This window comes from Neofelis nebulosa, chromosome 2, assembly GCF_028018385.1.
Source record: "Neofelis nebulosa isolate mNeoNeb1 chromosome 2, mNeoNeb1.pri, whole genome shotgun sequence".
In the NCBI taxonomy this organism is placed as follows: Eukaryota; Metazoa; Chordata; class Mammalia; order Carnivora; family Felidae; genus Neofelis; species Neofelis nebulosa.
In genome coordinates, this window is record NC_080783.1 from 3,096,421 (window position 1) to 3,123,521 (window position 27,101).

Below are 27,101 nucleotides of genomic sequence, written 5' to 3' on the forward strand. Positions count from 1 at the left end.
TGAGCTTGGAATCAGGTCCTTCCCCAACCGGGCCTCCGGATGAGAACACAGCCCAGCCGACTTCTGGATCACAGCCTTGCTCACAAGGACCCAGCAAGGCCACGCCTGGATTCCTGGGCAGAGAAGACGTGCGTGTTGTTCTAAACTGCTGGGTCATTTGTTACACAGCAGTAGATGGCTAGGACAGGGGGTCTTGGGAGCACAGTTCAACTGGAAGGAGACGTTGTCTTCAGGTGGCGAAAGGGACTTGTCTTCAGGTGGTGAACATGCTATTTTGTGTTCACCTATGTGTTTATTTGGGGTGGCTTCGGGGTACAGACAGGATTACAGTAGGTGAAGTCCCTACAGGCCACCTTGGGACCCAGTGACTGGCCTGGGTGCCTGCAGGAGGAGGACGCAGGGCTAGAGCCCGGCTTGTGCAGGAGGAGATGTGTTTGGGATGCTATGGAACAGTTCACTGGTATGGGAAGGGTTCTTGCTGTCATTTGAACTTTTTGACCCAGTTTGGTTAGGTTAGATATTAGAAATTATGACGTAATACATGGCATGTCAGTACACAAAAATATAATACACAAGCAGAGTAAAAATCCAAACAGCTTAAGAGAGTACACAAGCTTCCTTCCTAACCCAGGCCTCAGCAACCTTCCCCCGAGGCAACCCCTGTTCAGTTTCTGGTTTGGCCTTCTAGAAATTAACAGTGGACACGTGGGATCCTATTGTTACGTTCTTTCCACTCCGCAGAGTGTTGTGGAGATCATTCCCTACGGGTATTTATGGGTCTGCCTGTTCTTCTTGGTGGCTACACGATTGTCTGGTACATGTTTCCTGCCTCGCCCTGCCTGGGAACAACACTCGAATGATCCTCCGGAACAAGCCACAGGTCAAGGTCAACACAGCCAAGCCATCTAGCCTCACCTGGGAGAGGAGAGCAAGAAACCTCAGATGCAGCTCGGGCTGAGCCAGACCCAAGCTGACCCCATGCCCGGAACCTGTAAGGCCCCTGCCTGCGATGCTAACGTCCCCGGTTTGCCCCAGGGAGAATTTCAGGAGCAGCTTTGAGGCTTTGTAACCAAAGGTGGTGCCAGTGGATTTCCCAAAGCACAGAAACAGGCCGCTGCAGAGCGAATTCTCTCCATCTCAGACAGAGAGATGGAAGGGGGCGGGGAGGGAGGGAGAGAGAGAGAAGGAGGGAGAGGGAGAGAGAAAGAGGCTTCTTGCAGCGGCTGGACCGCTATCCCTGCCCATCTCCCCCCACTGACACGCACACAGAGGTCCAGTCCCTTCACCGTCCCAGGTGTGGGGTGCACTTGTAACCACGGGGGCTCCCTCCCTCCCCAGGGAGCCAGAGAAGGCCTTTATAGCATTCACAGTGGAGTCTGTCCTTCAAGTCGTGTCTGGCTGTGTATTTAGAGCCTGGAGCCATCCTTTAGCCATGGGGGGTTGGAGCCCTGGTGTCCCTCCTACTGAGAGCCCAGGATGGTTTCAAGTGATCCAGGCTGCCAGGCTGTCACGGGCTGAGTTCCAGGAACCAGGACCCGTCATTTGCCTGGGGTTGGCGTCACCTGCTCTTAGACCAAAGACTCCGTCAAGCACCCGCTGGGGTTTCGGCAGCCCTGAGGCGAGCCAGCTCCATGTGATGTCCTGCGCCGCGCGGTTGACTCGCCCAAGAAAGAAGACCAGTTTTGCAAAACTACGTGATCGGTTTTCTACAGCGTCTTTCTCAAACCTTGGCTGTTTCAATCGCCTTGCTTTGAACCGCCTCCACAATCATCTCTGCCATCGGATTTGAATTGCCGTGTTGGGTATTTTCATTTGACAGTCTCCGGGGACACTGACTCACCAAGTCTGGTGGGAGACGGACAGCCACTGTTTTCATCTTTTTAAAAGAAACGTTTTCATTTTAGACTCGTTTTAGATTTACAGACCGGCTGCAAAGAGGGGTGGAGAGCTCCCACCCACCCCATACTGTCAGCCACGCCCTTTGCAACCCACACACCACGCAGTGTGGGTGCTTACAACGAGCGATAGGACCACGTGTCGGTATTAACTAAAGTTTCTGCTCTCTTCATATTGCCTTAGTTCGCCCCTAATGTCCTTTCTACATCCAGAATCCCGTCCAGGACACCCCATGAGTTGTCGCGTCTCCTGACAGCTCTCCTCGGCGGGACGGGGTTTCAGGCTTTCCTCGTTTTTTGTTTTTTTTAACATTTATTTATTTTTTGATACAGAGAGAGACAGAGCATGAACGGGGGAGGGGCAGAGAGAGAGGGAGACACAGAATCGGAAGCAGGCTCCAGGCTCTGAGCCATCAGCCCAGACCCCGACGTAGGGCTCGAACTCACAGACCGCGAGATCATGACCTGAGCTGAAGTCAGACGCTTAACCGACTGAGCCACCCAGGTGCCCCAAGGCTTTCCTCGTTTTTTAATGACCTGGACGGTTTTGAGGAGGACCAGTCATAGATTTTGCAGGCTGTCCCTGCATGTGAATTTGCTCGACGTTTTTCTCACCATTAGACAGGGGCTGTAGTTTTGGGGGAGGAGGACCAGAGAGGTGAAGCGTCATTCTCCGCCCGTCACGGTGACGATACGTGATCAACACGACTTACCGCTGACGTTAACCGTGACCGCCCGGCAGAGCTGGTGTTTGCCAGATTTCTCAACTGCAAAGTGACTTTGATTTTACCACTAGCTGTTTTTGTTTTTGTTTTTGCAATTTTGAAAACAGGAGATATAATCCACTTGACATAAAACTCACCGTTTTAAAATTTTTTTTTTTTTCAACATTTTTTATTTTATTTTTGGGACAGAGAGAGACAGAGCATGAACGGGGGAGGGGCAGAGAGAGAGGGAGACACAGAATCGGAAACAGGCTCCAGGCTCCGAGCCATCAGCCCAGAGCCTGACGCGGGGCTCGAACTCACGGACCGCGAGATCGTGACCTGGCTGAAGTCGGACGCTTAACCGACTGCGCCACCCAGGCGCCCCAAAACTCACCGTTTTAAAGCATCCAATTCAATTTCTTTTAGTATATTCCCAATATGGTGCAGCCACCGCCACTATCTAATTCTAGAGCATTCACATTATCACCCCAAAAAGAGAGCCGCACCTGCTAGCAGTCACTCCCCCATCTCCTCTTCCCCCAGCCCCTGGCAACCACTGATCCACTTTCTGTCTCTGTGGATTGGCCTATTCTGGAGATTGCATGTCAATGAAATCACTTAATATGTGGCTTTTTGTGTCTGACTTCTTTCTCTTAGCATGTCTTTAAGATTCACCTACGTTGTAGCATGTATCAGTACTCCATTCCTTTTTATGGATGAATGACGTTCACGGCATGGGTGGAGACGCCACATTTGTTCATCCATTCATCACCTGATGCACATTCGGTTGTTTCCACTTCTAGGCTATTATGAATAACGCTGTCATAATAATTCATGCACAGATGTTTAGTGGACATACGTTTTCAGTTCTCCTGAAAAGCGTATATATCTTAGAGCGGAATTGCTGAGTTACATGGTAAATCGAAAAATCTAATAGGTTCTCCCCAAAGCCTACAATTATTCATATCTCCATTAATATTGTCATACTAGATTTTATAACTCTTAACATTTTGCCAACATGAGGTACCTAAAAATGGTATCTCATTATCGCTTTAATCTGCATTTCCCTGATCACCTTGAGGAAGGACGTCTTTTGTATACTTGTATCTGTCATATATCTTTCATATCTTTATTCATATATCACCATTTTCCTCCTCTGCACTTCTCATGCTCTATAAACCACTCCAGGGCATAGAACAAGATGGAAGTTTTCCAGTTCATTTTACAAAGGTAACAGTAACCTGATAGCTCTAAATCTGGTAAGAGTTTTCCCCAGAGAAAAACCACAGACTCATTTATGAGTATCTATTCAGAAAGCACTAAAGAAAATAGAGGCATTGTGTGCATAACACACATTCCTGAAAACGTGCAAGCAGAGTGCGATTACAGAGTGTAATAATCTGTAAATGGGCAAAGCGCCTGCAGAGAAACCTCCTATAGCCGGAATCCGGGGGGAAAAGGTTGGCTTCTCTGTAATCAGATGTATGTAACCCAAAAACCAGGGTGAAAAAGTAGGAAGTGATGTGTGCTGGTGCCTGGTCATGATGCAAACGTTCCTAATGGATCTGGCAATATTTACAGAACATGTATGGATCCCTTCGCCCCAAAATTCTGTTTCTAAGCATTTGGGTTTTTTTAAATTTTTTTTAATGTTTATTTTTGAGACAGAGAGAGACAGAGCACGAACAGGGGAGGGGCAGAGAGAGAGGGAGACACAGAAGCGGAAGCAGGCTCCAGGCTCCGAGCCATCAGCCCAGAGCCGGTCGCGGGGCTTGAACTCACGGACCGCGAGATAGTGACCTGAGTCGAAGTTGGACGCTTAACCGACTGAGCCACCCAGGCGCCCCTCTAAGCATTTGTTTCAAGGAAGAAAACAAGGCCTTGCACAGCAAAGTGTTAATTATAAGTAACAGTAAGCAAAACAGACAAAACCCCTGACTTTAGGAGCTGGTGGAGACCGTGTGGTCATTTGTGCGTGTGTGTAGTAACCGTTTGGACTTTTTTGTAGATTGGAAAGGTCATTTACAAAACACAATGAGCCTTTTTTTTTTTTTTTTTTTTTTTGGTTTATCTACCATCTATGTTCCTAAGTATAAATTGCAGGGTGGAAGACTATATACCAAAATGTGTTGAAAATTACCGGAATGGTAAGAATTAAGGCTTCTTATTTTGTTTTTGTTTACCCGTATTTTCCGCAATGTATAGGTTACTTCTATATAAAACAAGGTATTTACAAACATTTCTTTTTTTTTTAAATTTTTTTTTAACGTTTATTTATTTTTTTTGAGACAGAGAGAGACAGAGCATGAACGGGGGAGGGTCACAGAGAGAGGGAGACACAGAATCTGAAACAGGCTCCAGGCTCTGAGCTGTCAGCACAGAGCCCGACGAGGGGCTCGAACTCACGGACCGTGAGATCATGACCTGAGCCGAAGTCGGACGCTTAACCGACCGAGCCACCCAGGCGCCCCTACAAACATTTCTTAATGCTTATTTATTTTCGAGAGACAGAGCACGAGCAGGGGAGGGGCAGAGAGTGGGAGACACAGGATCCGAAGCAGGCTCCAGACTCCGAGCTGTCGGCACAGAGCCCGATGGGGCTCGATGGGCTCGAACACATGAACTGCAAGATCATGACCTGAGCCGAAGTTGGATGCTTAACCAACTGAGCCACCCGGGTGCCCTGAAAGAAGTTATTTTTAAGTAGCACTTGGCATGATAATAAGAAATCAAGGGAGGAGCATGCGACTCTTGATCTCAGGGGTGTAAGTTCGAGCCTCTACGTTGGGTGTGATCTGAAAGAAGAAAGAAAGAAAGAAAGAAAGGAAGAAAGAAAGAAAGAGTGAAATCAGGGAAACTGCTAACATGTTAAATGCCTGCCACGAGGAATGGCTGATTGAAGTCCCAGCTCACTGAGTTACTAAGTACAATGAATGAATTCAATAACAAAACCTTCGAGTACCTCCATGTGCGGCCTCTCTTTTAAGCACTACAAGTCCTTTGGCCATTCTGTGCTGTACGTGCCACCATGCCTGTCGCGAAAACGAAAGGGAGTGGACTCAGTGAGAGAGAGGGTTGGCCTTGAGCCGGGCGGGTGGCAGGTGGCGGGCGCTGTGTGGCTCTGGGATGGGACGGCCTCCGTCTTGGGCGCCCCCTAGCGGCCTCTGACTCTTGTGCGCCCCTAGCGGCCGCCGGAGCGGGGCTGCAGTGCAGGGTCACGTCTGTGCGCCAGTTCCGGCCCTGGCTCAGCAGCACACCCCTTCTTTCCAGAGCCCCCCGCCTTCCAGCGAGCCTCGCGGGACTCAGCGGGTGGTAGCCCGCTGTCCTCTGGGCCGGCGAAGGAGCAGGAAAGGCACAGGCGGTGGCTTGGGTTGGCGTCTGTGCAATTTGTTCCCTGACCCACAAAATCATTTCCAGCTGTGTGCGGTGACCTTCCCGGGGGCCAGGACTTGACAACTAGAGAGCAGTTACCTTTTAAAAATTACGAGGAAGGAAACTATGAACGAAGAAAATCCCCCTTCCAAACCCTTCAGTAGGAATTCACTGCTATAGTGGCATCAGTTTTGGAAATCTTTGTTAAAAATTGTTTTATTTTAAGTTTATTTATTTTTGAGAGAGAGAGAGAGCACAAGCAGGGGAGGGGCAGAGAGAGAGGGAGACACAGAATCCCAAGAGGCCCCACGTGGGGCTTGAACTCACCAACCTTGAGATCATAACCTGAGCTGAAATCAAGAGTCAGATGCTTAACTGACTGAACCACCCAGGTGCTCCAAGAAATCTTAAAAAATAATTTTTTTTATAACCTTTTTCAATTTATTTTTGAGAGACAGAGAGACAGAGCACAAGCCGGGAAGGGGCAGAGAGAGAGAGAGAGAGAGAGAGAGAGGGAGACACAGAATCTGAAGCAGGCTCCAGGCTCTGAGCTGTCAGCACAGAGCCGGACGCGGGACTTGAACTCACAAATCATGAGATCGTGACCTGAGCCGAAGTCAGACACTTAACCGAGAGTGAGCCATCTAGGCATCCCTAGAAATCTTTTTTTTTTTTAATTGAAACTTGGGGGATTGGGAAGAAAGAGGGGTGCTGGAGAGGTTGGTTCCCTGTTGGCCGCCTTGGTGGCCAAGGACGAGGGGTGGTGGGCCTATTAGTTCTGGGAACCGAGCGAGGCAGCTGGGCAGTGGGGGCTGTGGGAGGGCGCAGGTTTGCTCGGTGCTTTGTCTGTGGCCCTCAGGCACTGGACAGGGGACCGAGCATTCCCCCTGGGGACACACAGAGGTTCCTGCCTCAGGCCTGTCGTCTTGCGTTCCCAAAGTTTAAGCATGGCTCTTCCTGGCTGGGGAGCCCAGCCTTCCTGAAGGCACGGGAGGCAGGACTGAGGCCCCAGTGAGACTTGTAGACACCATGCCCCTTCCTTCAGCTCTGGGGAAAGGGGAGTGGAGGCATCGGGACGCCACCCCTCCACCCCCGCCCCGCTCTCTTCTCCCAGGCAAGACCTAGAGCCGTCCTTGAACCTGGTTGGCTGTGGGGGTGACCAGAGCAGTGGGCAGGGGCTCTCCAAGCTGGTCTCCATCTGGCGGTTTCCCAAAGGGATCTGTCGGGAGCCTGCTGTGTTGGGCACCACGCAAGGGGCAGAGGTGGCCCGGGAGGGCTTGGGCTGCAAGGGACAGAGGTCGTGCAGAGAAAAGCCTACTTGGACTTGTGACAGCTGGAGTCGTAAACACCTGCTTGTGACCTGCCTGAACGCACACACAGCTGGAGGTGACTGCCTCTCCCTGCCCTCACCCTCCTCGAACCCCCAATTCCTGACTTTGCTACTCTCCCGGGAGGGGGGAGGCAGCCCAGGTGAGCGGGAGACTGGGGGGCTGGGGGTCAGAGGGCCCTGGCTTCAAACCCTGGCTCCAGCACCCACACTCGGGGACACCTGGACATGAGCTGTCACCTCTCTGTGCCTCAGTCTCTCATCTGCAAAATGGACATAATCCCCAGTGCTGATACAGGCTAGCAGAGCAGAGGTTAAGTCGCACGAGCATCCCTTGGTGGCAGCTCGATACACTTTGTTCCTTCGTTGCTGTCTTCCTAGCCTGGCCTGCTGCCCGCCCCCCACTTCCCCTGCTCCCAGCAGGCTGGTTCTGCAGGCCTGTCCCTTTAACATCCTATCACGTCCTTCCTCGCGCAAGGGACCCCTCATTTCTTTGTTCTATTTCTGGACCAAAACAAGAAGGAAAGAAAAATCACCATGCGGGAAACACTGGCATCGGGGAAGAGGAGAACCGTCCATTTTTGTGAAAACAAGACAAAAAGAACAGTCCGTGTTGCCAGCTGCCAGTGCCCTTGAATGCACGGGTTCTGGGAACCCCGGGCATTGGCCACCGAGACCCCCCCCCCCCTCCGCTCCTGCAGCCTGGCTTTCCCCAGAGGGAGTGTGCCGTGCATCTCAAAGCGGGTTATGTCCCCCTTGCCTCATCCTACTGAGTCCCATGGTGAACGGCAAGGCTCTCGTTTCCCTGCAGCTTCACCTGGCTGCTGTGGGCCAGCCGGAAAAGGCGACTGCCACCCGCGTGGCAGTTCCGTGGCTGGGGGACGTGGGCTCTCATGAGGGCCAGGTTGTGCCCTGCCCGCCTCCCGTTCACAGGTGGAAGTTCTGACCCCCAGTTGCTGAGAATGTGACTGTATTTGGAGACAGGGACTTTGAAGGCGTAATTAAGGCGAAATGAGCTCACTGGGGTGGGCCCCCAACGCCGTATGACCGGTGCCCTTGTGGGAAGAGATCAGGACACAGACACGCACAGAGGGGAGGCCGCGTGAGGACACAGGGAGAAGGTGACGTCTGCCAGCCGAGGAGAGAGGCCTCAGAAGAGATCAGCCCCGATGGGACCCTGGCCCGGGACTCCCAGGCTCCAGGACTGAGAGGGAATGCACGTCGGCTGTTAAGCTGCCCGGTCCGTGGGCCTTACGGCAGCTCGAGGTGGATGGTCCAGGCCTGCTCTGCGCCGACGGGGATGGGCCCCGGGATAGGAGGCAACACCCGCGTGGCACTGGTGAACGTTGCCCATCGTTGTCATCATGACTCTTGTCTCTTGGACTCCCCTCCTGCACTCTGTACCACGGAGGTGGGGACCAGGCCGCAAGACGGAGTAGGCACCCAGGCACGTGCGTTCATGGCTACTCACAGCCAGTGGTTCCCGATCCTTCGTGAACACGCACCGTCGTGGCCAAATTGAAGTGCGCATCGTGTGGTGGGCACAGTGCTGACGGCGTTCTTCGCAAGGACTCCCTGAAGTACCTATAGTCATCTCTTTACGGGGGAGGAAACTGAGGCCCAGAGGGCTCGAGCCCCTTGCCTTGCCGATTTTAACAGGCAGGGCTAGGATTTGATCCGCTCCCAGGCACTTTGGTGCCGTGGTCTCCATGCTACGACTTGGTTTTCTCTTTTAACGTGGGACTGTTTCTTGTAAGGAGAGGGTGCCAGGGAGAGCACTGAGACCTCCTTCTGTGACCTGGGGCGGTCTGGGCAGGCGCTGGCACGCAGGGGCGGTCGTGATGAGCCACGTGCCGTCGCCACTGGCCTCCTGCCCCCCCTGCCCGCCTCCCACCCCAGAAAATGGCCCTGGGGCAAACTGCCCAGGCCCCCCGGGAGTGTGTGTGTTGGGGAAGGGACTCCACTGAGCCAGGGAGCAGGGGATGGCTGTCCCCAGCTCAGGGAAGGTGGCTGGAGTGGGGGACGGGTAGACAGGAGGGGTGACAGGGAGGGCCATAGGGCTACCTGCTCACGCTGCCCTCGATCTGGGGTTCTGACTAGATTTACGTGCTCCGACTAAGGACGGTGAGCCCATCTCAGCGTGGTGCCGTGAAGAGGAAACCAAAGCCAGGTTCAAGTTCACCTCCCAAAATAGCCTTGAAAAGCACTGTAGGTCTTTCCTGAATTTGTTCTACGTGGAACCAAAGGGCAGTTGTATTTTCGGAAGAAGGAAAAGCATCCTAAAGCCTCTTCGCGCTCCCTCTCTCAGAGAGCCCCCAGACCGCTGCCTGGTTTCCCCAACGGTCTGCTCCCCACTGCTTCCCCCCCCCCCCCACGTGCAGGTTCCCCCCTGCTCCCCAGACAGCTGCAACACCATCCGACGATCCACCCGAGGCCATCTTTTCCAAGTTGGTGAAATGATCAGAGACGAAGAAGCTGCTTAGGGTTACACCCACCCCACACCCCCACACTCGCTCATATTCATTCTCACATAATCACACACACACACTCACCTCCACACTCACTCATACATAATCACACTCACATACTCACCTACACACACTCACCCCATACCTTCACACTCACACCCACTCGACCCCACATCCCACACTCACCCCCCACTCACACACACACACTCCCCCCACATACGCACGCACACACCCCCTCATACGCACTCATCCCGCACCCCCACGGGCTCACACACACCTCCCACCACACCCCTGCACACGCACACGCTACACCCCAAATTGAGACAATTGCTTTCCTATTTTGCAACCTGCCTTTTCCAATGAACTCTATACCGTGAGAAAAATTCCCCAAGTATTTAATTTTAGGAAGGCCTTCTCCCATCATCTGGATTTAATTTCATGGCGCAGCCCTCCGACGTGGGCGCTGAGGACGTTTTCACTCGTTTGCGTGTATAAATAACGCCGGGTGAAGTCCTTTTGTGCATCTCTGATTACGTCCTCGGGATAAGTTCCTAGGAGGGAAATTGCTGGGAATAAACATTTTAAGACTTGCAGTACGTGTTTCTGACTGGTCCTCCGTGACGATCGTACGGTTTTGTCTTTGGAAGAAGCGGAGAGAACTGCGTCTCCAGGCGGCTGGGCTTTCCTCCAGCGCTGCTGTGCGGCCTGCAGGGACCCCGTCCCAGACCCGGGCCTCTCAGCGCCCCTGCCCCCCGACGCCTCCCGGCGCCCCGTCCTGTCCTGTCCATGGACACTGGCCTGTGCGGACACTGTCGCACCTCAGAGCTGCCTCGCGGCTTGTGGGAAGCCCTGTCCCGGGAGCACTCTTACCCTGCGGGGCCAGCAGCTCTGGGGCACAATCTGTACTCGGCCAAGTCCATTTTCGAGTCTTCTCTTATTTTTTGTTTTGTTTTGTTTTGTTTTTTGTGATTTTTTTTTTTTTTTTTTTGAGTTTGACTTCCAACCAATTTTTTCTTCTAAAGGATTTCCACGACAAAGCTCTGGAGAACGGACCCTTTCTCCGGCTCAGGACCCAAATAAAACGAGTCCATCTGACTTCTCGAAGTAAAGCTGTTGTCACCTTCCCCAGCCAGCTTAGTGGGAGCGGGGTGGGTGGGAGTGAGTGTGAAAATATGGGTGAGCGTGGGTGGTGAGTGTGCGATTGCGCGTGAGTGAGCGTGGGGGGGAGTTTGGGGCGAGCGTGTGAATGTGCACGTGTATGTGTGCAAGTGTGCATGTGAGTGTGGGTGAGAAGTGAGCGTGTGGGGTGAGCGTGTCAACGCATTCCCCAGGCCCCTATCGAACAGGGGAAGGTCGTATGACACGACTCACGGAAACAGTAACAACAGTGCAGTCGGGACCCAGCTGCCGTATCACGATTGCTGGGACGCCACGTGGTACAGGAAGGCCACCGGATGCACCGAGAGCGGGCGCAGGCTGGCTGGGATCTGACTGGACCCCTCTCCGGCCGTGTGGATGCGCGCAGGCTCTCTCTGTGCGCTTCCCCGCCCTGGGCTGTGGGAGAAGAGCGAAGAAGGGTGGCCGCTCCGACCGGCCTCCCGGTCCCCCGGGCCCTCCTGCTGGGCTGGACACTCTGATGAGAACAGAGGGAGGACGGTCACTGGTGACTGGACTGCAGTCTACCCCTGCCCCTTTGTACCTTCCAGGTGGTCCCGGGAAGGAGCTGACAAAGGGCGGAGCACAGGCCAGCAGAGGGAGAGCGCAGGGCCCGGCCTGTGGCTGGCATCCCTGGGCCTGAGCAGGGCCCTCGGTGGGGGGGGGGTCTGCAGCTCCCCCCCCCCCAACCGTGGACTTCTGCAGACGGGGGTGGGAGGTGGGGCGAGGGGGGAGCCCAGGAGCGCCACTGCTCCTCAGCCAACCAGCCCTGGAGCATCTGGCGTCAATCGACGTGACCTTGGCAGGCGACCTTCTGCAAGGGCGCCTGCTCAGATGCCCCCCGACCCCCCCTCTTTGGACGGTTCCAGGAACAGCTCCCAAGGCATTTCAGACACTCCTTTTCCTTTAAATGTCAACTGCCTCATCGGTAACCCTTGGAGGGGCGTTCACAGCCCGGATGTGGGACAGGACAGGCTGAGAGCCTGGCCTCGGGGGACCAGGGTGGGTGGGGGCGGCAGGACAGGGCTGCGGCGGCGGCGGCGGGGGGGGGGGGGGTCCCCTGTGGGAACAACGGCCCGCACCCTGGCTTTGGGAACAACGCGTGTTCTCAGGAGCTCCTGGGACAGCTGGCCCGGTCCTCTCACCTGACTGGCTGGGCTCTGGAAACAGCTTTCGTGGCATGTTATGAGCAGTTCCCAAAGTTGTCCCCGCAGTGGCCTGTGCAAAGGGGAGAACCGAGGGGCCACCCAGCTCCTGAGTTTGCTGAGTGTACTGGACTGAACGGTGTCTCCCCCCCCCCCCCCCCCCAGTTCCTGCTCTTTGCAGATATTAGTTCAATTAAAACCAGGTCATACTGGGTTCAAGTGGGCACAATCTAACATGACCGGCCTCCTTGTAAGGAAAAACAGAGACGCGCAGCGAAAAGGCCGCTGAAGGCGTGTACAGCCACAAGCTAAGGCCAAGGACCACCCAGGAAGAGCAGAGGCTGGAAGGGGCAGGAAGGAGCCTCCCCCAGAGCCCTCAGACAGAGCGCGGGCCTGCCAGCCCCTCCATGTCAGAACACCAAGAGAATAAATTCTGTGGTTTAAGCCGTCTGGTTAGTGGCAATCTGTTCTTTGGCAATCCCAAGAAACGAATAGGAAAGTCTTTTGTTTTATTTAGTTATAACAAAGTTTCAATCATACTAACAATAGAAAAATTCTGCCTTTAGTCATTCAAAGTTAGCACCCAGCTTCTGGCATTTGTTTTTTTGGCCTCCGCCTTGTGATGTGCGAACACTTGGCCATGAACGCAGACTGGGCGGACGCAAAGTGCCCTGGCCGGGTAGAGCTGTGCCTCCGTCCCAGCCGAGCCCGGCCTCACCTGCTGACCGTGGTGACCCGACCACGAAGCTGGACACCTGAATGCGCTCTCCGGTTCCTTCACTGCAGACCTATTTCGCCCGAAGGAAACTTCCAGATCAGGTGCACCTACATACTCAAATGTACTTACAAACACACACTCCAAACTCAAACCTAAACATTTAAAAATTATCCGCAATGGCAAAGATACGCAAACAACAGAAACATCCATCAGTGGATGTAAAGATAACGTGTGATATACACATACGATGGAACATTATTCGCCTTATTTAAAAAAATTTTTTTTAATGTTTGTTTATTTTTGAGAGAGAGAGAGAGACAGAGCTCGAGAGGGGAAGGGCCAGAGAGAGAGGGAGACACAGAATCTGAAGCAGCTCCAGGCTCCGAGCTGTCAGCCCAGAGCCCGATGTGGGGCTCAAACTCACAAACCGCGAGACCATGATCTGAGCCGAAGTCAGACGCTTAACCGACTGAGCCACCCAGGTGCCCCACATTATTTGCTTTTTAAAAACGGAGGACATTCTGCACCATGAGGCAGCATGCATGAACCCTGAAGACAGTATGCTAAATGAAACAAGCCAGTCACAGAAAGACAAATACCGCGGGAATCCGCCTATACGAGCTCTCTAGAATAAATTCATAGAAGCAGAGGGTGGAATGGTGGTTGCCAGGCTCTGGGTAGCAGGGTGTGGGGAAGGAAGGTCGCTAACCCATGGGTATAAGGTCTCAGTGAGGCAGCTGATCCGCTCCAGAACCCTGCTGCCTACGGCCCACGGTACTGAATCGTACTCTTAAAAATGTGCTAAGAGGGTAGACCTTACGTTAAACGTTCTCGCAACAATAAAACAACAACAACAAAAAACTAGAAAAAAAAATTGTCTCTAAAGTCCAAACGCAATTTTTGTGCACTTTAATACACGTTTCATAACCCCCCTCCCGAAATAAAAACTGTCATTCTGTTCTCTTCCATTAGCTGGGGTCATTTAATTTTATTTCATTTTTTTTAAAGTTTTATTTATTTTGAGACAGAGAGAGAGTGAGTGAGGGAAGGGGAAGAGAGAGAATCCCAAGCAGGCTCTGATAGCATGGAGCCTGATGAGGGGCTCGAACCCATGAACCGGGAGATCGTGACCTGAGCTGAAGTCAGCCGTTTAACCCACAGAGCCCCGCAGGCGCCCCAAGTGGGGTAATTTTAAAGTAGTAACACTGTTTAGCGTTTGCACTGTCTGTAGAGTATTTTCATAATAGCAACTGCCGGGCCCCACCTACTGCTCTGAGACCCAGTGCGGCCTTAGCGCGAGGTGTGATAGGACTCCTGTCAGCCACGCTGGCACAGGGACCCCCACGGCCTTGCACCACCTTGACCTTCCTTACCAGGCTTCCCTCCCTGGCGACACCACGACCGCCTGCACCCAAATTCCCGTCCTGGCAACTCGGAAAACCCGGACTAAGACGCCTCCCTGAGTTACCCCAGTACCCCTGGCGGGAGATGTTGCCATCATCCCCATTTCATGGATGAGGACATTGAGGCACGGAGCGGTGGGGCGTCGGGGGGACAGGGAGGAAGGTGGTTCGCTTCTTGAGGCTGAGCTCGGCCTTTTCTGTCAAGTTTCAGGGTAATTGTCTCTTCACGGCTATGATGCCAGGAAACACGCTTTTTGAAGTTTTAAAATAGGCGTACCGTCGTTTTTCCAGAACATCCCACATTCTGAACTTGAGCACACTTGGTGAAACCTTTCAGAGTAGATCTGTTAGACTGAAGCGCTCTGAAAACAGTCTCCCACAAAACACCAACCTCTGACTTTCAGAGACCAACTCTCTCTAGTCTCTTTCCTTTTAAAAGTTTTTTATTAGAAAAAAATATTTACTTACTTTCAGAGAGAGAGAGCGCGCACCAGCAGGGGAGGGGCAGAGAGGAGAGACAGAATCCCAAGCAGGCTCCACACCAGCGGCCCAGAGCCCGACGGGGGCCTCGAACTCACAAACCGTGACATCAGGACCTGAGCCGAGATCAAGAGCTGGACACTTAACCGACTGAGCCACCCGGGCGCCCCTCAGTCTGCTTCCTTTGAATGTGACAACGGTCACGAGGGGCCTCACGTTAAGATGTGAACAAGTGGCCTGCTGTCCCGTGAAAGGTTACTTTTCTCGATCCAAACTGAAAAGTCTTACTGACCTGTGGCCATTGGTACAGCACAAGCGAGCACCCGCCTGGAGAAGGCGCGAGGCAGCATCTCCGCGAAAATGCAACCCCCCCGACCCCCCCCCCCCCCCAACACCGCGACACCGGGCAGCGTGCAGCAGAACCAGGTGTGACTCTTCAGCGACGCGACATAAGACTGGAGTGACTCCTGTCTGAGGGTAGCCATATTTGGGAGCCCACGCACACGGCACAGCCACACCCGCCCACGCCACACACCATACCCCACGCACGCCTCAGGCTGGCCAAGCGCCTGGGAACAAGGGAGGGCCTTGTCTTGAAGATGCCACGGCCCTAAAGCTGATTCTGGAAGGATTCTTCACTCAGCCCCGGTGGAGCCCTGGGGCTCCATGGGGCCCCGACCACCCGCAGGGGCTTGCGGATGATGGGGCTGCCTGGGAGCTGGGGGCCCGGGTCCCTGCCGCCAGGGGTATGACCTCGGACGCGAGGGCTTCATTGAAAATGACCCCGGAAGCAGCACTGGAGGGAGCAGGCCCCGTGGGCCAGCCAAGCCAGCACGTTCGGCAGGTGCACGTATAACCAATTACGGGAGGAAAGACCAGCGAGGTCAGGCTGGGGGCTGCCCTCTTCCCCGCGGCCCGTGTCACCTTTGCTCTCAGGGGACGACGTTTATGAAGACAGACTCCAGCCCACAACTCCCACTCCCGGCCACCTTCCGCTCCTGAGACGGCGCCCGTGGCCGAGACCCACGGAAGCCTGGGCCCTCGGCCCCAAGCTCTTCCCCCACCTGCTTCCTTTCCTGGGTCCTGAACCATAACCACTTGTGCCACAGCGTCCTCGGGGAGAACCCAGGGATGCATAGAGACAATTGCCCGTTTCCTTCCAGCTCTCATGGCCCCAAGTCTCTGACCCGTGAAGGCGGAGGAAGCGAGGACCGAACACTGCAGCCTGACCAGCCCCTCCCCGAGGCCCTGGGGTGTGGACCCCGGGGTCCCTGTTGGTTCTTGAGGCGATCGCCCTGCCGTTAGGACCGCCTGGGCTTCTTTCCTGTAAGGCACGACCACGCTGTAGCCAGGGCGCCCGTGGTTCAGCGCAGAAGCGAGAGAAGCCCCATCAGGGAACCCGTCTGTGACGCCTCTGCAGGCCGGGGGCCTGCCCGTGATGGGAGCACCTTTGCAGGGCCAGCAGGTGCCCAGGTAGAGGCTGGGGGAGTCTGAGTTACCCGAGGGGGCTGACGAGGGTCGGGTCTGCTCAGCTGAGTGGGGTGGTGGGTCACCCCGTGTGCCTGTGGTACGCTAATGCTGAATATTCCAGAAGGTAATGGCGTTGGGCCCCTGTGTAAGGGCAGGCTGGCCAGCTGGGCAGAGGGAGAGGCAGAGTCTGGGGGTGATGGGCGTGACATCCCATCAGTCTGAACTCAGAGGTCTGAACTCAGAAGACATCAGGGAGGAACACTGTGGAAGCTCCCTGCGGGCATTCAGAACCTTCGGGAAGGTGGCTGTAAGCAACTGTGAACGGAAAAGCAGCAGCCGCCTGGAGGGGCACACTGGGGTGTAATGGCCAGTAAAGCCCCGGGGCGCAGAATGCAAGTGGGTACCTGGGCCTGAGGAGGCATCTCTGAGGAGGGGCTTCAGGAAAAACTGAACACACCCGGCCTCCTCCTGTCTGCGAACAGCCGTCCTCTGAGCCAGCGGTTGGGGTGGGGGGGGGGGGCGGGGGCCTCAGAGGCCCACGGGAGCATCTTCAGGGCACACAGCGCCTCGGCACCATCATCCCCACAAAGGTCCCTGTGACCGAAGAAGGGGAATCCGAAGGGGTTAGTGTTCCTTCCACCTTTCTACTCTCAGTGGTCCATACCCCGAAATAACGATGCTCCCCAAATTCGAGGACATCCTTTTTCATTTTTTAAAATATTTATTTTTGAGAGACAAGAGAGAGCCAGAGCAGGAGCGGGGCAGGGTCAGAGAGCGGGAGACACAGAATCCGAAGCAGGCTCCAGGCTCCGAGCTGTCAGCACAGAGCCCGACGCGGGGCTCGAACTCAGGAACCGGGAGATCATGACCTGAAGTCGGACTGAGCACCCGGGTGCCCCCTTGAGGACATCCTTTGAATCACAAGCCACTTATCCCCAGTTCGGCGGGAGGTTGGAACGTCAGGAGACAGAGGTCGGAACCCTCCCCGGAAATCATGACAATTAGGCTCCCCCTCCCTCCTGGCATCTGGGGTCCCCACCTGGGTGGCTTCGAACTCCAGCCAGGGGGCTCTCAGGTTAACGCCTGTGCCACGGCCATTCCGAAATCCTGTTAGCTCTTCCTGGGGGACAACACAAGGGATCTGGGGCCTACTCTGCCGTCAGGGCGCCCGAAGCTCTCACCTGTCGCCCCCTCCCCCCCCCCCCCCGCCCCCCCCGCGACCGCAGGCCTACACGACGCCCTCCGGGCGCTTGCTCCTCCAGACCACCAGCGCCGTCACAAGCAGGGTCACCAGGATGGGCACCGCGATGAAGGGGCAGAGGATGCTTCGGGGCGGGTCCCGCACAGCCCTGCCGGAGACGGGGCAGTTCCTGAAGTAGTGCCGGTGGACGGCCACAAAGAACCTGTCCACGGCCGCATTCGGCCAGAAGCAGCCCAGCTGGTCCGCCACGTGCCTGGTGCAGTCAGTGAGCACTTTGTAGGTCCTGCGGGTGGAAAAGCCGCTCATTAGCCCCCGCGCGGGCAGAGGCCCGAGGCAGGACCCGGCCGGGGCTCTTCGCCCCATGCCCCCCCGGCGCCGAGCAGCCCCGGGGGTCCTCGCCCGGCCGGGCTCCAGGAGAGGAAGGCCCTGGAAGGTCCTGTGGGGGCTCCCGGATGTCCTGCAGGCGCCCACGCCCCGGAAGGCGGGCTGGGGCTCGGGGACGTCCCTCCTCGCTTCTGGGATTCCAGGCACCAGGAAGCACCTGCCGGGGCAGCCTACGAGGGGGGCCAGTCAGGCGCGTTCCGACCGCGGCCTGGCTCAAGAAGCCGTCAGGGCACCAATCCGCAGCCTCTCCAGCACCTCGCTGTCCCCTCCTCCCCCAGGCAGGCCACCCAGCCTGGAAGGCAGGGCTCCCCACCGGGCCTGGTCTCCCAGCACTCCCCTCCCCCCCCTCCCGCTGGAGCCTCCCGGAGCGTTCATCACCTTTCATGGTGCAGAGCCACGTCTTAATTTTATTCATTGGGTGGAAATGCTGAGGACAGGGATCTGGTCTGTTTTGTTCACCTCTGCAGTCCCAGTGCCTAGAAGGGTACTTGGAACGTGGCAGGCGTGAGTCGGCTGTTTGGTCCTTTTTTTATTGTGGTAAAATAGAAATCATGTTTGCTTGTTTGGTTTTTTTTTTTGTTTTTTGTTTTGTTGTGTTTTTTTTTTCTTTTTTGCTATTTTAACCGTTTAAAAAATTTTATCTATTACTTTTTTTGACAGAGAGAGAAAGAGAGAGCATCCCAAGCAGGCTCTGCACTGTTAGCATAGAGCTCGACGTGGGGCTGAATCCCACAAACTGTGAGATCGTGACCTGAGCTGAAACCAAGAGTCGGATGCTTAACCAGCTGAGCCACCCAGGCACCCCAAGTAAATTACTTTTTAATAAATGAAGATTGAAATTGGGGGATATTAAAATGCAGTTTCCAGAAGATGAGTCCCTTCTGCTTCTACTTAGCAGGTAGAAAGTTGTAAAACAAACAGACAAAAAATCCCAAAACAACAACAACGACAAAAGCCAAAGAAACCACAAAACCCTATGTTTTCTGGAGTCCGTCAGAGAGTAGAGACCACAAACCAACGAAGTAACTTGTTTCAAGGACCGTCCCGCCTGGGGCAGAGCACGGGAACAACAGACATGAGAAGAAACCCACTACTGACAGACTGCAAAGACCAACTAAGCCTAGAAGGTCAGTCTGGAATTCCCGGGGCCCCAGACACCCCGGTGGTTTTGTGACTCCCCACTTTTTCCCACGAAGCTCCAGCGGGTGCTCGTGAGAAAGGTTAGTGGCAGGCAGGGGACTGGCTGTCCCTTGGGGCCAGGCACAAACACTGCATGTTTCTTGAATACTTCTCATGTAAGAATCGACAGCCTGTGACCCCTGCAGGAAGAGTGGCTGATGGCGAGGAACAGACCACAGCCCTTCCCGCTTTCCCAGACCCTCCCCTCCTGGGGAGCAAACGCCCTCAGCGGCCGAGGGAGGGACGGCACAGCCTGTCGGTGCCAGGGCACAGGAGAGACGCACTAGGGCTGACAGAGGAAGGGGAAAGACTCTTCCCCCTTGGGAGAGCAGGCCTGGGATCCTGCATGATACCAAACAGAGGGGCAGGAATCTCCCAGCCAAGATCCCACGGACCCAGGGCAGAGCTGGGCCACCACAGGGAGCGGCCCGAAGGCATGTGGCCTGAGCTGAGGCTCTGTCCCCAGCATAGAACAGCAAGCAGCAACTGTCTGCTACCTGGACAAGGTGGAGAGAGACTGGCTCAGGCGTGCAGGGTGGGACACCGCCCTGAGGAAGATTCACCAGCCCCCACTGGGACCGCAAGGCGGTGGCAGCCATTGCTACAGGTACGGAGGCCTGTGGTGCTCTGAAAGTGACCACGGCGGCCACAAACCCCAGACCCAGCTCGTTTCCTGACAGGATGGACTCCAACCCCACACCAACAGCCTGGCGGGAGAGGGTGACCCACTGCCAGAGATGAACACTAGTCGCCTCCGTCTCTGATGTTCTCTCCATGAATGTTCCGTATTCAGATACGAAGTTATGAACTTTTCACTCAGAAGCAACAAAACCCAAGCAACGCGTTGCCAAGAGAGAAAACCATCAACAGAATCAGACTCATTGATGACCTAGATGTTGAAACTATTATGCAGGGACTTCGAGGAGATGATCACGACAAGGGGTCTAGGTGAGAAAGCAGATAATCTGCACCCACAGAGCCTTGTAGCAGAGATGCGAAGCTGTAAGAAAGCTAGAGAGAAATGCTAGAAATAAAATGAACCTGGTATCAGAGAGAATTCCCTTGATGGGCTCATCAGCAGGTCCGGCATCTGAGGAATGAGTGAGTGAGTGTGAAGGCAGGTCAGTAGGAATTCCCCAAACCGAAACACAGAAAGAAAAAAACAGAGCATCCCTGTGGCGAGTTAAAAACACTATCAACGTTATATCAAGTCCAACTTGTAATCTGAGTCCCCAGGAGGAGGAGAAGGAATGGGGCGGAAAAAGTATTTGAAGAGATAATGGCTGAAAAGTTTCCCAGAACAGGGAGATATCGGTCTGCAAATCCAAGAAGGTCAGAGAACCTCAAACAGGGCAGAAAAGAAAACAGCAATAGCAAATAAAGAACCACATAGACCCATCGGTCAAACAAGCATCTGAAAACCAAACATAAAGAAAAAACTTCCAAGAAAAAAAATCCTAGAGTCTGTCAGAGAAAAAAGACACTTACAACGAAGCAATGGCAGGGTCTCAGCAGACATTTTACAAGAGACTGTGCAGGCCAGGGACAATGGGGTGACTAACGGTGGGGAACATAGCCCCGTCTGTCCAGAGTCCCACACCCAGCAAAAGTAGCTTTCACACATGAAGTTGCCAATAAAGACTTTCTCAGAAACAAAAAGAAGCTGAGAGAGAATTCATTGCCAGAAGGTCTGTGCTTTAAGAAATGTTAGTTTTTCTTTTTTTTTTTTTTTAATTTTTTAATGTTTATTTATACTTAGAGAGAGAGAGAGAGAAAGAGAGAGAGAAAGAGAGAGAGAGAGAGAGAGAGAGAGAGAGAGAGAGAGAGAGAATGAGCAGGGAAGGGGCAGAGAGAGGAAGCCACAGAATCCGAAGCAGGCTCCAGGCTCCGAGCTGTCAGCCCAGAGCCCGATGCGGGGCTCGAACTCACGGACCGCGAGATCACGACCTGAGCCGAAGTCAGACGCTCAACTGACGGAGCCCCCCAGGCGCCCCAGAAATGTTATTTTTTCATTCAGAGGAGTATAACAGATGAAGTAAACGGATACAGTCAAAATGAAGATGTTTAAAGATCCTTTTCTGGAACGTTCTGACTTTTGAGCTAGAAATCCAATCGATGCTGGGAAAGGCTGGGGTGTGTCCAGCAGCCAAGCGCCCCTCCACCACAGCGCCTGTTATGTGGTCTCCAAATCGCTGAGTCACTGCCCCGAGTGCACTGGGACCGTGGGCCCTCTTCGGTCCGCGTGGGGTTGGGGGGGGGCTGGGAGGGTGGGGCCCCAGGAGGGACAGAGCGGGCCGAGGCGGCAGCAGCTGGCGTGTGTGGGACCCGTGCCCGACGGGGTGTGCGGTCTTCCCAAGCGAACAAGGACTCGTGTTTCAAGTCAAAACAGAAGTGGAGAGAGCCACAGGAAGTCACGACAGGCTGGGTCTCATGGTGAGAAGAAATGAATCAGCACGTATCAGGTGCCTGGCCCACGGTAAGGGCTGAATGTGGCAGGTGTTGTGAAAGCCCAAAGTCCAGCCTTCTGAGCTGGGTGTCGATGAGCTATGGGGACACGCATCACAAGCACTGGTCTGGACGACCCGTCTTCTCCCCTGCCTCAGACCCACCAAGCCCGCCAGCAGTCTCTGGGGTTTGGCAGGACAGACAGGCCGTCCTAAACGTTGCCCCCCCCTCCTCTGTGCCTGGGGGTGGAGCGGGGACACCCCCAGGAAGAGGTATTGCCACCCCTGGGCCGGCCAACCAGGAGAGGGAGGAGCCCCTGACCCAGGAGATGAGACCCTATAGACCCCACGCGGAGGCCACGCGGAGGCTGAGCGCCCGGGGTGGGCTATTCTGGGATCAGGCACTTTCTCCTTGAAATGTTATCTTCCAGTTTGCAAAGCCACCGCCGTCTAAAAATATCTCCAACATGCAGTCAGCCGTCCACATCCTGTTTATTTATACAGAAGTGACAGCTGAAACTTTCAATAAATATTTGGAGCCCTGTCAGCAAGGGGGTGATAAGAGAATTCCCCTCAGAGTGTAGACATTCTTCTCTTCAGAAGAACACAGTACTGACTGAAGGGCCCAAAATAATCATGAAAAATATTCTTGCCTTAACCCTCTATTTTCAGTCCTCACATAACCAAACAGTTATCCTGTGTGTGTGTGTGTGTGTGTGTGTGTGTGTGTGTGTGTGGCAAGGACTTTCTATTCTGGGCCTTTAAGCAAACTTTGCTTGGAATGTTCCTGAACACGATGGTGGGAGTTTCCAACATGTCTGGGTCCCAAGTCAAGGCTCCCGGCACCAAGACTTATGATTGTTTCCTCGCTGGCAAGAAGGCTGATGCCCACTCCTGCCCCAGGCAAGGTGTCTGCTCTGGGGACACTGTGGTCGCTGGTGTCCCCCAGGTAGCCCTGACTGGTCCTGATGTGGAGTACCTGAGCTGGGGCCCTGGCACCCCAAAACCTGGATTCAAATCCCAGCCCCGCCGCCTATCCCGAGTAATCCTGGGATCGCCTTCCCCCTATCCGGGCGAGCCCTGGCCTCCTTATATGCAAATGAAGACACCACTTGGCAGGGTTACTGGGCAGATTAAGTGAAATGAGGTCAAGGGCCCCACATACAGCAGGTGCTCAATAAGTGGATGTTACCTCATCCCTTCCTTCTGAACAACTGGCGTGTGGCTTATAAAGTAGTCACTTCTCGTTCTACAAACCTGAACAAAAGCAGACCAGGCCACCTGAGTCTAAGCATCCAAAATCCGAGGAGGAACCACTTTTGGACTTAGGTTCACTTTATCCGCATCAATGGCTTCACCCATCCACCCGGGACCATGCGCCCCTCCTCCCCCCCCACCGTGGGTTCCCGCAGCCCCATGCACCTGCCGTGGGGAGCAGCAGCTGGGGGTGAATGTGACTGCCCCGCGCTGGCCCAACGGGCCTGTCAAAATGCTTGATGACATGGCGGGGAGGCTCTCGGATAGCTGGCGAGGCGGGCAGGTGGGTGTGAGACCCAGAGCCGTACCCATGACGCTTTCGGCTAAACAGCCCTTCTGGAAATACAAATGACTAATACACAGCCCAGAAAAAGTTTAACCCCGCTCTTAAGGAAAACAAAGAGGGGCGCCTGGGTGCCTTAGTCGGTTTAGCGTCCAACTTCGGCTCGGGTCATGATCCCGTGGTCTGTGAATTCAAGCCCGCGTCTCAGAGCCTGGAGCCTGCTTCGGATCCTGTCTCTCCCTCTCTCTCTGCTCCTCCCCTGCCCACGCTCTCTCTCTCTCAAAAATAAATAAACATTAAAAAAAATTAAAAAAGGGGCGCCTGGGTGGCTCAGTCGGTTAAGCGTCCGACTTCAGCTCAGGTCGCGATCTTGCGGTCCGTGAGTACGAGCCCCGCGTCGGGCTCTGTGCTGACCGCTCGGAGCCCGGAGCCTGCTTCCGATTCTGTGTCTCCCTCTCTCTCTGCCCCTCCCCCGTTCATGCTCTCTCTCTGTCTCAAAAATAAATCAACGTTAAAAAAATTTAAAAAAAAATTAAAAAGAAGAAAGAAAGAAAAACAAAGAAGCGAATGTCCAAATTTAAAAATAACGCTTGGCGCTGGGGAAGGTACCGTGAGATGACGCAGGTCCTTGTGTCATTGCTAACAGAAGACAAACCGGTAAACATTTTCCCGAAAAGCGATTCAGCGATATGCGCCAATAACCTCACAAGTGTGGATGCCCTTTGGCCCAGTATTTCTTTCCTGGGAATTATCTGAAATTAATAACATAAAATGTAGACAAAAGTAGTCTAAGAAGATGTTCACGGCGAATTTCTAATCATGGAAAACAGCCAACAACGGGACTGCCAGGAAAGAACCGGCTTCTAAAAGCCTCCCTGCTCTCTGCACCTCCCCCTTCAGGCTCGCAGCCCTGCGTGCCTAACCCCGCCCCACCAGCCACCTCCAGGCCCCTCCAGTTCCAGCAGGACCCCTGCAGGAAGGGCAAGGCCACTAGATGGTGCCCTTCCTGGGGACCTCCCCTCTGTGGTCGCCTCCCCTGGGGACGCTTCTCCCGCCTGTCAGCTCCTCCTGTGCAGTCACATCCCCCAGGACCCCCCATCAGGGCTCCTGAGGCTTCCCCTCCATCGCCTGGAGCGACCTCGCCCGGAGAGGCTCCCCGGTCCTCCCCACCTCCCTGGTCGGAGGGAGGGGCGTCCACACTCCACAGACTCCTTGCTGTGACCCTCCCACTCCCATCGGAAGCTGGGTCCCGTCCACATCCAGCTGTCACCACACCTGGCTTCCAGGTTGCCCGTGCCCCCAGCTCCAGCTCCCAGCCCCTGGGAGCCCTTGCCCAGCCCCTGAGTTGTCATGGACTTCTCCCCACCTCCTCCAGGGGTGTCCCTGCCCTCCTGTGGCCCTGTCACTGTGTCCAGGAGTAGGCAGAAGTGACTTGCCTCGGTGGGTTACTGTGACCCACCTTGCTAACACCAGCGTCCACCTTCCTTCACAATTCGGGCCAGAGGCCTTGGCCTCTCTGCACCCCTTCTCCAACTCCACCCAGCTTGGTCAGGGGCGGCCATCAAATCCCTCGCTCTTCTCCTCTCCTCTGCACCCCTGCGCTCAGTCCATGATTGGCTGTCTCACCCCTGCCCTCCTCCTGCCCTCCAGCCTACTATCCGCATCTTTGCACCTTCCTTGTGCTGAATTCAAAAGCCTTCACGTAGCCCCCACCCTCAGCCATGTCCTCTCCTTCTCACCGGCCACAGGCCAGCTACACTGGCTGGTGCCTCTGCCTCAGGGTCTTTGCACATGCTGCTCTTTCTCCTCGGAAGGCTCTTAACCCCATCTTCACCAGGCCAACTCTGCTCCTCCTTCGAATGTCACTTCCTCAAAAAGGCCTTTTTTTGATGCTTCAACCTCATTTGGCTTCCTGGTAAAGTGGGGTTTCCTTCATAGATGTCTCACTTTGTCCTTGTACTTTCATTCACACGATGATTCACTCGCTCTTGGTCTCAAAAACTAGCCTGCAAGCACCATGGGGGGAGGGGGACAGTGTAAGAAGAAGACCAAATCCCACTTACCCTGTTGACAGAGTCACCTCAGGGGCAAAGGGGAGCCAAAGCTGAAGGAAGAGAGGGTGTGGAACAGGAGGCCAGCAGGAGGGGTGCCCACGGCACAGTCCAGTGCACAGAGACATTCACACGGGGACAGTGGTATGAGAGCCCCGCGGTATACAGATCACTTACAGGTGCCGGCGGCACAAGCCGGAGTCAACCACGCCTTCACGTTGGGGACTTTTTTTTTTAAATATACTTTTAATGTTTATATTTTCTGAGACAGAGACGGAGCATGAGCATGGGAGGGGCAGGGAGAGAGAGAGAGGGAGACACAGAATCCAAAGCAGGCTCCGGGCTCCGAGCTGTCAGCACAGAGCCCGACACAGGGCTCGAACTCACGAACTGTGACATCATGACCCGAGCCCAAGTTGGACGCTTAACCAGCTGAGCCACCCAGGCGCCCCTAGTTTTTGAGAGAGAGACAGAGAGACAGAGCACGAGTGGGGGAGGGGCAGAGAGAGAAGGAGACACAGAATCCGAAGCGGGCTCCAGGCTCCGGGCTGTCAGCACAGAGCCCAACGTGGGGCTCGAACTCACAGGCCACCGTGAGATCATGACCTGAGCTGAAGTCGGTTGCTCAATCGACTGAGCCACCCAGGCACCCCTACGCTAGGGACCTTAACACCCCTTTCGGGGCTAAGCAAATTAAAACCAGTACCAAGTGAAGAAGCCTGACTCAGGGACTGCATGTGAAGTTTCTAGTCTACAGTCAACAAGCTTTTCAAGTCCACGGACTCAATTTAGGCAGCAAAGAAAAACAACAAATTCCCAAAGTGGAAACTCTAAGTCAGTATTCTTTGACTACAATATTAAAAACTAGAAATTAGTAAGAAAAGGATAAATTAAAAAAAAAACCCAAAGTCTCTAGAAATGAGAGGGCATGCATATAACATTGAAGTCAAACAAGAACTTAATTCGATCAGAGACTATTAAGAAAACAATGGCGTGCTATATGTAAAAATTAAGGGGATGGAGGCAAAACTGAATTATGAGAAAAATCCACTGTTGTAAACTATCTTATTACTACACAAAATGATATGAAAATATGTGAAGTCTCCAAATCAAGGCATTTTAAAATTTAATTTTAATATTATTATTATTATTATTTTTTAACATTTATTTATTTTATTTTATTTTATTTTATTTTTCAACGTTTTTTATTTATTTTTGGGACAGAGAGAGACAGAGCATGAATGGGGGAGGGGCAGAGAGAGAGGGAGACGCAGAATCGGATACAGGCTCCAGGCTCCGAGCCATCAGCCCAGAGCCTGACGCGGGGCTCGAACTCACGGACCGCGAGATCGTGACCTGGCTGAAGTCGGACGCTTAACTGACTGCGCCACCCAGGCGTCCCTAACATTTATTTATTTTTGAGAGAGAGGGAGAGAGAGCACGAACAGGGGAGAAGGAGAGACAGAAGGAGACACAGAATCTGAAGCAGGCTCCAGGCTCCGAGCTGTCAGCACAGAGCCCGATGCAGGGCTCGAACCCACAAACCGGGACATCATGACCTGAGCCGAAGTGGGACGCTGAACCGACTGAGCCACCCAGGCGCCCAAGACATTTTTTAAAAGAACAACAAAATAAAACTTTCCAAAGGGCAAATAATTCAAATGCACTCATAATTGTTAAAAAGTAATATTTAGTGATATTTTAAGAAGTAAAACGAATACGTAAGTTCAATAGCTGATTCTTTAGAAAACAATGAAACCAGACATATCTCTGGATAATATAGTCTGAAAAAAAAAAAAAAAAAGAGAGAAAACATCAATATGCAAAACCACCGGAAGGAGATTACCCAAAGTATAGGAGAGTAACATACAAAAAAATGTATGTTAAAGTTTGGGAAATCCTTGAGTTGGCATGCTTTCTGGGAAACTACAAATGACCAAACAGAGACCTAAAAGATAGAAAGTCTGAGAAGAAGAATGAAAAATGTTATTAGAGAATTACTTCCACAAAAGGTGCTGGACTCAGGCAATTCTTTCAAATTCTCGAGATCACAGAGGCGGACGCTGAGTTCCCCCGTTCTTTTACAGGGTTAGCAAATCCTGATCCCAGTCCTCTTAAGACGGCCTGCCCACGTGCCCTGGAGCCACAGATGTCCTCTACGT

General features: G+C 53.8%; 1 protein-coding gene across 4 annotated transcripts in view; it reads right to left on the bottom strand.

The window, feature by feature from the left end:
• Window positions 1-10,767: 10,767 nt before the first annotated feature.
• Window positions 10,768-27,101, bottom strand: part of RAMP1 (receptor activity modifying protein 1) — a 54,816-nt gene continuing 38,482 nt past the window's right edge. The window contains exons 3-4 of one of the 4 annotated variants that reach the window (XM_058699753.1): window positions 12,070-12,142; window positions 10,768-11,323 (exon numbers count right to left, since the gene is read on the bottom strand). In XM_058699753.1, coding sequence (XP_058555736.1) covers window positions 11,105-11,323; window positions 12,070-12,142 — 292 coding nt within the window. In that variant the 3' untranslated portion in view covers window positions 10,768-11,104. Of the gene's footprint in view, window positions 11,324-12,069; window positions 12,143-16,841; window positions 17,625-18,103; window positions 19,940-27,101 lie in introns of those variants that run through there. The other 3 variants (XM_058699736.1, XR_009253704.1, XM_058699743.1) reach the window with 3 other exon arrangements.